This window comes from Camelus dromedarius, chromosome 13 (genome assembly GCF_036321535.1).
Source record: "Camelus dromedarius isolate mCamDro1 chromosome 13, mCamDro1.pat, whole genome shotgun sequence".
Lineage (NCBI taxonomy): Eukaryota > Metazoa > Chordata > Mammalia > Artiodactyla > Camelidae > Camelus > Camelus dromedarius.
In genome coordinates, this window is record NC_087448.1 from 231,852 (window position 1) to 242,393 (window position 10,542).

General features: G+C 60.1%; 1 protein-coding gene across 7 annotated transcripts in view; it reads left to right on the forward strand.

Annotated features, from left to right (window-relative positions):
- The window catches only part of RASA3 (RAS p21 protein activator 3), a 78,146-nt gene extending 67,818 nt beyond the window's left edge, over nt 1-10,328 (forward strand). For 5 of the 7 annotated variants that reach the window (XM_031466395.2, XM_064492919.1, XM_064492917.1 and 2 more), the window contains 7 exons: nt 716-789; nt 1,484-1,590; nt 1,973-2,055; nt 5,486-5,694; nt 6,604-6,707; nt 8,291-8,474; nt 8,988-10,328. In XM_031466395.2, coding sequence (XP_031322255.1) covers nt 716-789; nt 1,484-1,590; nt 1,973-2,055; nt 5,486-5,694; nt 6,604-6,707; nt 8,291-8,474; nt 8,988-9,186 — 960 coding nt within the window. In that variant the 3' untranslated portion in view covers nt 9,187-10,328. The remainder of the gene's footprint in view (nt 1-715; nt 790-1,483; nt 1,591-1,972; nt 2,056-5,485; nt 5,695-6,603; nt 6,708-8,290; nt 8,475-8,987) is intronic. The other 2 variants (XM_010987646.3, XM_064492918.1) reach the window with 1 other exon arrangement.
- Nucleotides 10,329-10,542: the final 214 nt, after the last annotated feature.

The window sequence follows — 10,542 nt, forward strand, 5'->3', positions numbered from 1 at the left end:
TCTGGGGTCGAGGTCGGGGCTTCCTTTGCCCTCGGTGCCTGCACGTCACACCCGCGTGATTATTGCCCAGTTGCTCTGGGATGCCACATCCTGCCCCGTCCTGGCTGTGTGCTCCTGGTGCCCCTGCCCCGAGCACCCAGGACCCCAGACCCAGAGTTAGGGACTCAGCCCTCCCAGAGTATCTCTCTGGGCCCTAGAGCTTTCCTTTTTTCTCCTGTTTAGAAGCAGTCTCACATATTTAGCTCTCAAATCATAAAAACTGTGTCCAGGGGAGGAGCTGAGGCAGCTAAGTAGGTGGAAGGAACCCAGACCGGTCGTGGGACGTGAGCTGAGCAGAACCCGGGGTAGGGCTGTGTGGGGTAGGGCTGCGTGGAGCAGGGCTGCTTCAAACTCCACTAGAAGTGCACTCGGGAGTCACCTGCCAAATGCTGGTGGACCTCCCGGTGTCGCCTGAAGCCCGGCAGCCTTCCAGGTGCGGTACCAGCTGCAGGTGCACTCAGGTGGGGGCCAGAAGCTACTCAGCCCTAGTGGAGACCAGGGTGGGACCCCTGGTTTGCACAGGGGGACCCCTACCCTGGCACCACACCCCAGAGCGCTCTCTTCTCTGGGGCCAGAAAGAGACACAAAGCACCCCTAGAGCCATGCTGCCCAGGAGCGGATATATTCAGGCGTGCCGGTTCCCCTTTTAACGATCTGATTTCTTTCCCACATTTAGTTCTTAGATTTGATCTCATCCTCTGGGAGAAGAGACCCCAAGAGTGTGCAGCAACCCATCCTGCTTAAGGAAGGGTAGGCCAGCGGGAGAGGCAGGGCGGGGTTCTCAGTCTGTCCAGTCAGAGGCCACCCAGACCCGTCTCTGAATCGCACCAAGCCTGCCCCAGAGCTTGTCTGAGACACAGCTGTCACTCCCCTGGGCCTGTTCTCTGCCGATCCTGCGGATGGAGAGATGCTCTCCCGGGAGCAAGGGGGTGGGGAGAGGGACTGTCAGGTGCTCCTGCCGGGCTGCCCCACACCCACCCAAGTCCAAGGGCCCGTCTGCTCCCATCAGCCCCTCCCTCTGGAGGGGCTTCCGTCAGGGCACAGAGCCCAGAGACCCAGTCGCCAGTCTCTGCTTTGGGAACAGCCTGCCACGGCTGTGGGCCTGCTGCCCGCACTTTCCTTGGGAGCAACTCTTGCCCATGTTTCAGGGTGGGGGTGGGCGGAGGCCACGTCAGTGGAGTGCTGGGAGACCACTGGCATCACCGGCTTGTGACTTGAACCTGACACCAGCGTAGGGGCTAAACTTTTCAAAAGTAGTGGCATTTGCCTTTTGATTTTTAAATCCTGTCACTTGGAAACAAAATTATAAGGTACTGAAACCCTGCGGTCTGCATGGAGTCTCCCAGGTACGGAAGTGGAGAGTTGCTTTGCCTACGTGACTCTGGGCTGCTGGGGAGGGCGGGCGTTGGGGACGTGCCCCACCGGCGTGTCCTCCTCCCAACAGGTTCATGATTAAGAGGGCACAGGGTCGAAAACGCTTCGGGATGAAGAATTTTAAGAAAAGATGGTTCCGCTTGACAAACCATGAATTTACCTACCAGAAAAACAAAGGTAACAAGAAAAGTTTGCTTTTCACTTGTTTTCATGTATTTTATTCTGAGGAATAAAATTTACATATTTTATTGTCTCAGTCTCTACTGGGTCACCACCTGCATCCGGGTTGAGCAGCTCCTTATGGGGGAGGTGGGGGCTCTGCCAGCGTGGCCTTGGCGGATGTGGGCCGAGGCTGTCGCCCTCCGGGGCCACATATGGGAATCAAGGTCTCAGACCTAGATCGTGGGACCCCAAGGAGGTGCTCTCTCCCCACAAAAGCGTGCGGACATGGTTCCTGGAGCCAGGGCGGCCCTGTGGACACAGGTCCTGTCGGGGGCGGGTGTGAGACCCTGAGAGGGAGACTAGCCTGCTCACAGGCAGCCCCCCGCCCCATGCACAGGAGACCCGCCCCTCTGCAGCATCCCCATCGAGAACATCCTGGCGGTGGAGACGCTGGAGGAGGAGTCCTTCAAGATGAAGAACGTGAGTCACCACCTCCCTGCCCTGTGCCTCCCACCACCGCCCTGCCTCCCGCGTCCTCTCTCAGGATGCGCAGTCCCTGGGTGTCCACCAGGCGCCGTGTGGTTCCACATCCGAACCTTGGAGCAAGCAGCCCCCACCCCCCACCAGGGTCAGCCGGGGCCTGCTGTTCATTTAGATCTAGTTTTCAATTTATGGGAAAGTTCTGAGAATAGAGTAAGGCTGGTTGTTTGCATTTGTCCACCTGCCGAGTTGTGTCCTGCCCTCCTCGTCTCTCTCTGCGTAGAATGTGTGTGTTTTCCCTGAACCACATCCTACAAGTGAGGATGTCCTTTTCCGTGACCCTGTAGTCCCCAGAATCAGGACGCCCCGCGCTGATGTTGCATTATCCCTAGTCCACATCCAGTCATGGCCTTTGAGCCGCTGTTTTCCCAGGTCAGCAGCTGGGAAGTACTTAGTTCTCTGCCGTCTCCTTAATCTGGAACACTCCTCAGCTCTTCTCTGTGTTTCGCGGCCTCAGCCACAAGCAGATAGGCCAGAGTTTGGGGGCAGCCCTCAGTTTGGGTGTCAGGTCGTCAGCGGCAGCAGGTTCTGGTGATGTGTTTTATCAAGAGGTTCACAATGTGGCACACGTGCTGGTGACTCGTATCGGGGGCCCGTGGTCCCTCGGTTGGGCAGGCGCTCTCGGGGACACGCTGCACTGAGTCAGCTCCGCCCTTGCCCATCCACACGGCTCCTGACTCCTTCACCCCTTCGCTGCGTCTGCCGGCTGCCTCCCGCGGGAGCTCTCTTCCCCCGTGGAGGTCTACCCATGTGTTGGTTGGGCCGTGAGGCCCCCAGGTCTCCATTTCACTCTCGGGGGCTGAGTCTCTCACAGATGTTACCACGTAGATGCTCACGTGGCCGAGACTGGCCATGGGAATAGCTCCCCCATCCGGGCACACCCCAGACACACGGTTGGGCCCCACTGAAGTGTGAGCCTGGTCCACGTCTGTGGGGACCCACATGTGGCCTGACCCGGCAAGAGTGTGTGCCTGCTGGTTATTTCAGTCTTTTCAAAGTCAGACTTTGGACCGAGGCTGTGGGAGAGCCCTCACATCAGGCCCACTTCTGGCCATTCACACACCCACAGCTTTGGGATCCCCAGCTGTGTGCTTGCTTCCCCAGTGTTGTGGGGACCCGGTGGGCGGTGTCTGCATTTCCTGACCACCGAGCACCTCCAGAGGCTGTCAGGGAGGAAACAGGCCGCTGCATCCTCTCCTGCCCCTCCACGAGGCTCCAAGGGAGAGCACAGGCTTCACCCCTGGTGAGGACGACCTTGCTCCGTGGGCGCAGGCCTGGTCTCTGTAGGGGAATTTCCCAGCAGCCTCAGCCTCAGGCTGGTGCGGTAACTGGGAGCACCTCCCACGGCACTCAGTGCGGAGCCTGATCCAGGGGCTTTTCTGGGCTCTGTTTCCGTCGGAAAATCTGCAATCTTAGCTCTTCCTTCTTCCCAGTCTCTCTCCATTTCTGCTTCTCTCTTCCTAGTTTTCTGTGTTTTTTATGTTTTTCAATTTCATTAGCTATATTTTACGTAAGTCACGTGCAGTCTTCTTTGAAGCACCGTGGGGCTGTAAGTAAGAAATAATAAATAATAGTCCAGACTTGGAATCCTGCCGATCATCCCTGGTCTCCCAGCTTTAAAGAAACTGTGACTGTGACCGGGGCTGAGGGTTTTCTGGCCGTGTGGTCTCCGCCCGCCCGGCATCATGGGAGAGAGCACCTCCTGAGTGGTCCCAGGCTGGAGGACCACTCCTCCTGTGCCGAGGGCTGTAGTGGGCAGAGGGGCGGCCCCACGACGTGTTCTTCCTGGTGAGAACAGTGTCAGGCAGCTCTGTGCTGCCCTCGAACCTTCTCCTGCCCCAGGAGCCCCCAGCGACCGCTCGCTGGGGGGACAGCTCTCCCCCAGAGCCACGCGCTCCAGCAGCCACAGGCCCCCAGCCCCCAGCAGCTGACCACTCACCTTCTTCAGTGTCCTGGTGTCCATCTGGCTTGTGCTCATGGGTACCCCCAGGTGGTCTGGTGTTCAGTAGGTGCCTGTGGCCACCAGGGATCTGCTTGTCTGGCCGGGGCTGGTCTTGGCCCCACGGTCCACGGAGGGCAGTGCTTGCTGGACTGTTGGAGGGAGCCCCACACTGGCCAGCGCAGCCCACAGACGGCAGCTCCACGCGCTCTGCACTGGCTTCATACCTTGGCTTCTGGGCGATTTCTTGGGCCAGCTGACAACCGTGTGGCTAGGGTGGGGCGTTTTTCTGGACCTCAGGGAGGTTAACTCCCTAGCACCTGCTCCAGGAGCAGCTTGTTGTTCCTGCACCTCACCTCGGGCGTTCCTGGGACTGATATCACTCACCCAACCCCGCATGGGGGCTCTGCGGGCTGCGGCCCCAACATCCGCAGAAGGACCCAGTGTGGGGAGCACTCTAGAAGCAGCATGAGTGGCTTCATTCCATCGGGTTGAGAATAACCCCCTAATCTGAGCACTTCCTTGTCAGCCTGTTTCTTCTGCTGCGTACCTCAGAGGCAGCCTTCCACGACGCTGACTACCAGGACAACCTCCTCTTCCATTTGAGAGTCATTTTCCAAGGCCTGCTGTGTGCCAAGCCCTGTCAGAGGGGCCAGCCTGTGAGGACAGTCAGAACAAAATGCTTCCCTCTAGAGTCTTGCCCTCCTTTGGGGATTGCAACCTCACACGGCCTGTGCAACAGTGCATGTGTGGGTGCGGTAGGGGGCGGAGCCTCCGATCTCTGAATGAGTCCTGGCTATTCACTTGGGAACTTGGACTCAAACTCCTCCTGGAGTCCCCCCAATCCTGTTCTCCTCTGGGTGCACACCACCCCCCTTGCAGAAGGCCACCATGGACTTTGCTGTCCTGACTCCTGGCAAGTCCAGCCCCCACAGCCCTCCCAGGGCACTGGCTTGCCAGCCCCCTTGCTCAGCCTCGTCTCTGTGTGCAGCCTGGCCAGCTTCTGCTGGGAGTGCCCAACCCTTCTGGCCCCAGGGCCTTTGCACCTACTGCCCATGCTGCTGGCTTTACACCCCTGCTTTCCCCACTCAGCTTAATGAACCCTGGGCCGTCCTTCTAATCTCAGCTGGGGGATCATTTATTTAGAGGGCTCTGCCCACCCCCCCATTAGGTCTTCACCCTCACACAGTCCCCACACTTTGTGTTCACTATTGTCCTTCTTGCTGGCTGCAAGCTGACAAGGGCAGGATGTTTGGACCACTATGTCCCCAGGACAGTGCGAGTTACCCAGGAATGTTTGTTGAATGAGTAAGAAATACAAAAGGCAGTGGAGACTCTGAGAAGCCTCACGGGGAGGTAACACCTGCCTGGAGTGGGCGAGGGGGGCGGGAGGGTTTGCTGTGCGGCCCCTGAGCCCCCGTCTCCCCGCAGATGTTCCAGGTCATCCAGCCTGAGCGGGCATTGTACATCCAGGCCAACAACTGCGTGGAGGCCAAGGCCTGGATTGACGTCCTCACCAAAGTGAGCCAGCGCAACCAGAAGCGGCTCACAGTCTACCACCCGTCCGCCTACCTCAACGGCCACTGGCTGTGCTGCAGGGCCTCCTCGGATACGGCCACCGGCTGCACCCCCTGCACCGGGTAGGTCGGTGCCTCTCAGGTGCCCGGTGCAGCCTGGCACGGTTGTCCAGCTTGGGCACTGTACTGGGAGGCTTGGCCAAGGGCCGGCACTGGGGCTAAAACGCAGCCCCGCCCACTGGGCAGCTGCATGCGAGGCCGAGCCTCCGAGGCAGCTCTCCCCACGATCAGGAGACTCTGCCCGCAAAGGCTCCACGCAGACCTCGGGCGCTCTGCCAGGGGTCCAGGCCGTCCTCGAGGAGGGGATGGGCAGTGGAGGAGGGTCTCCATGCAGGGAGAAGGCTCAGACAGGGTGCTGCCTTGTTTCTTCCAAGAAGAGTCTAGAAGTTTCCACCGTCCTGCTCACACTGCCTTCGGTTCCCCACCAACATCTGCGCACCCCCCTCCCTCCTTCAGAAATGGAGGCGGCTGGGCCTCCTGAGGGTTCGTCTCTGCCAGTCCTGGGGGGGAGGCCTGGGCGCCCGAGCCCCGTGTGACTTGTGAGAACAGTGACAGACCCCCCACAGCCTTGAGGTGGGAACAGGGGATGCGGCTTCACTGAAGCTGAGACGCGGGATAAACGTCTGTTGGGTCCCGCCGCCCCTAGAGGCTGCACGGGGGGCGGTGGGTGGGCAGGAGCAGAGGCCCACACAGCCTCTGCGGGGACAGGGACTGACCCCTCCTGGGCAGCCCACCGCCCTTCAGGGCGCACAACCAGGGGCGTCTGTACTATTTGTGGCAGAAAGGTCTGGGCAGGTCTGTGGGTACCTCCAAGGCTGTGGGTGGTCACTTCCAAATGCTCGTGACCAATGCCCCAGCCCTGGTCCGGGACAAGAGCAGCACCAGGTCCCTCTACCGTCTTGAATGACCTTTAAATAGTCCATATCGTGACGACTCACACTTCCCTCGTATGTTCTTGGGGTGCTCGGGCAGCGGCCTCCCGGCCAACATCCAGCTGGACATCGACGGGGACCGGGAGACGGAGCGCATCTCCTCCCTCTTCAGCTTGTACATGAGCAGACTGGAGAAGATGCAAGGTGAGGGCCAGCGTCCTGAGTCACGGCAGCTCTTGGGGCGCAGGCCGGGCCCTGGGACACGTGGGGCTTCTGCAGAGATGACAGGACATAGACCCATCTGGGCGGTGAAGGTCTTGGTGCCGCGTTGCCACCTCATTAAGGTGTGCTCCTCAGTCACAGGCTACTGGCCAAGCTGGCGTGAGCGCACGCTCTCCAGTGGTTCCCAGCCTTAGTTTCAGGAAGCCGTGAAGAGGAAGTGGGTCTGCTTGTGCCGTCTGGTCCTCATCATGCTCGCAGTCTGTTCAGCGGTCCGGTCGCGAGCCTTCCTCTGACGCTGGCCCTGGGTCCTCCCTTCTTCATGTTTGCAAAATTAGAAACTGCTCCCTCCCACTAATCCGGGGCCTCTCCCAGCACCCCTCCCCCGTCCACGCTCCTTGGTGCCCTGGGACGGGCCTCACCAGGACACACGGGTCTCCTTCAGAGCCAGCCTGGCACCTGCTACGAGACCTACGGCACATCGACACTGGGGAGCCCTGACCTCCTCCCTGAGGAGCGGGCCGCACCACACCCACCTGGCCGGGCTGATCCAAGGGTTTCATAACACAGCCCTGTGAAGCGGTCTGCACAGCGCCCAGAGCTGAGTCGACTGGGGTCTTGCAGCTGGCACCCCGTCCCGCCCCCCCTTGGGGTCTCGGTCCTTCGGTGACTCCTGTCCTGTCTCTCAGTGGCCCCCACTTCCCAGAGGGATCCCTGAGGCTCTGGAGCTTGAGGGCCTTGCCGGGGCCTGGTCATCACAACCAGTGGGGCTCCGGGACCTCACCCTGTGCGGCTCACTCGCCCCGGTTGCCCCGGGTCGCCACTCCTTTACTCCTCATGGGAGGAGCCCCCTTTCCTTTGAAGTTTTGAATCTTCCCGGTTTCCCTTTGCGCAAACTTGAGGTTTTCCAGTGAGAAGAGCTTTGCCCCGAGCTGGATTTAAAGACAGCGAAGCGCTCTGTGACGATGAACTAGCACACGCTGCAGACGAGGGTGGGGGGCCTGATGCTGGCTCACCGAGGCCCCAGAGTGCAGGACTCAGCTCAGGGGTTAGCAGACAGGTGGGCGCCCAGAGGCCACCGTGTGGTCTTTGGCAGGAGTGAGGTGATCTGATGAGAGACTTACCTGCTGAGAGGTGGGGTGACAGAGGTCCTAGGGAGCTGCTGGTGCAGACTGGCTGAGAGGTGGCCCCACAAGGACGGCTCCTTGTCCACTGTGTGCCCCGCTTGTCCAGCCGTGGTGCGTCCTCTCGAGTGTTGGGTGGAGCTCGGCACCCCTTTCCTCAAGTTCATCTCCCCAGACTGACCCTGGGCCCAGGAGCAGACAGATGTCTGCCTGTTCTGGCTTGGGGAGCCGGTGGGCGTGGACAGAGCCAGGTCACCTGGAGAAGGGCTGGCCCTGGCGCTCAGGACGTCGGACCCTCAGGGACTCTGGGGTTCAGCATGAGCCAGCTCCTGGAGTGGCTTCTGCTTTGTGTGCATGTGCACGAGCGGTCAGCCCACCCCATGCAGCTCCGGGGCCGCCTGCCTGGGCTCCCAGCGCTGACCTCCGCCTCTCCCTGACGTGCAGAGGCCTGTGGGAGCAGGTCCGTGTATGCCGGGCCGGAGCAGGAGGAGTACTCCACATTCATCATCGACGACCCCCAGGAGACCTACAAGACCCTGAGGCAGGTCATCGCCGGGGTCGGGGCCTTGGAGCAGGAGCACGCGCAGTACAAACGGGACAAGTTCAAGAAGACCAAGTATGGGAGCCAGTGAGTATGTCCGGGAGCCAGGGAGCGGCTGCCTCGGACCCCTGCCTGCTTCAGAGCAGGGTCTCACTTCAACCTCCAGGCCTGCCGCTCAGTGTCCCGGTGCGGCCCCTCCAGACCCTCTGCCTCCCTCCTCCCTCCCACCTCCCTCCCTCCTCCTTCCTTCCAGGGAGACCTGGGTTTGGTCTGGCAGGGAAGGGAAGTGAGGACTCTGGAAGAGACCCCAACTCTGGCCAGGCTGCCCAGGATGCTGAGAGGCCCCAGGGACACTACCCCATCTCTGCTCCCAGCTCCACAAACGTTCACATCACATTCCAGGCCCCTTAACACCCTCTATGGAGAGAACCCATGTCGACCTTCTAGAAATGCTGCCTTTTCTTAAACGTGGCAGAGCCACCATGCTGAACACTTCCCGTGGGCACCACTGTGCCCGAGCGCCGTCCACTCCCACTCCCCCGCTCCATGTGTGGGCACACTGTGACCCGCCCTCACCCTCTCTTCCCTGCTCCCCCACAGGGAGCACCCCATTGGAGACAAGACTCCCCTGCTCCACGCGTGCGCACACCGTGACCCGTCTTCACCCTCTCCTCCCCGCTTCCCCGCAGGGAGCACCCCATTGGAGACAAGAGCTTCCAGAGCTACATCAGGCAGCAGTCTGAGATCCCCACCCATACCATGTGAAGCCTGCAGGACGCCCAGCCCAGGACGCCCCTGAGCCGCACCAGGGAGGCCCATGCTTGGGAAGGAGGAGGGAGAATCTCCCCGGGAGTGGCGGGAGCGGGTGAGGGGTCCGCACTCCAGCCGCTCACAAGACGGCAGGCGTTGAGCTCGTGAATTTCCAGGAGTCCTGGGCCATTGCCGGAGTAGCTGTGCACCTGATTCCACCCAGGCAGGGGACCTGAGCTGGCCTCTCTGGAACAGGTGCTGGGGACTGCACGTCCTCTGCAGAGCACGTGTTCCTGCATCCTGTGCACTCTCGCCCCTGCTGGTCTCTGGGGGGCCGCACTCTCTAGCGCTCGGCCTCGACTCAGCTGGACACTGTTAGCGTCACTCTTGTCCTATGAGCCTCCTACCCCAGCAGCCACGGGAGCCGGTGACAGGCTGAGCTGGGTGTCCACCCAGCCCCCACACCAAGCAGACTGGTGGTGTTTGCTGCCAGTGGGGCTGAAAGTAGAACCCACATTCGCTGCCCCAGTGGACATCTGGGGAGACTGTACACATAGAATGCACATTATTTTCAAGCTGGTTTTCTTAACGTTTTTAAAGGACTTTTTAATTAGCTCTTTGACATCAAGTAACTCGGAACATCCAAACCTGCTCCTTTCAGGGGGTTGGGGATACCCCCAGAGGACGAAGAAGGGAACAGGGGTGTCTCACGGCAGCCAAGCAAAGATCCTCAGAGAAAGCAGAGGGAGGGGTGGAGCCCTGGGCCCGCGGGGTGCAGACACCTGGGCCGGGAGCACGTCTCTCTGAAGCCCTGCAGGCTGCCAGCGCTGCTTTGCACTGGAGTCGGGGTCCTGCCTCGGGATGCGGCCGTCAGCCCCCAGCTGTTGCTGCCTTCCCCCCAGCAGCCCTCACGGCTTTTGGCGAGCCCTGTTCAGACATGGAGGACCAGGGGCCTGTGCCCTCTGTCTGCCTTTTGCAGGTACTGTGTTCGGACTCACAGTGGCGTTACCTGTTCTCACAAAAAATGGTGGAAAATGTTGCAAAAAAGAAACTTGGGACACATAGCTATTAGGCTGCACAAAACTGCAATTTTTAACATGGATTTATAACTTAATGTTTCTGTTTGTAAGATACTAATGATCTGCAATGTATTTTACTGGTCAATTAAAACAGATGTTTTATTCTTTCTGAGACTGGCTTGGTTTCACAGGCATGCCCGCTGGTCATGCACACGTGGGAGACGGGGTGTGTGGTGGAGGGGTAGGTGGGCTGCTACGTGATGTGCCCTGACGACAGGTGGGGTCCCCCCGATGGCAGGTGAGGTCCCTTGATGACAGGGGAGGTCCAGCTGTAGGGCTTTGGGCTGAGCTGGAAATCACGATGTTTTCTTGGATGGAAGGTGTGG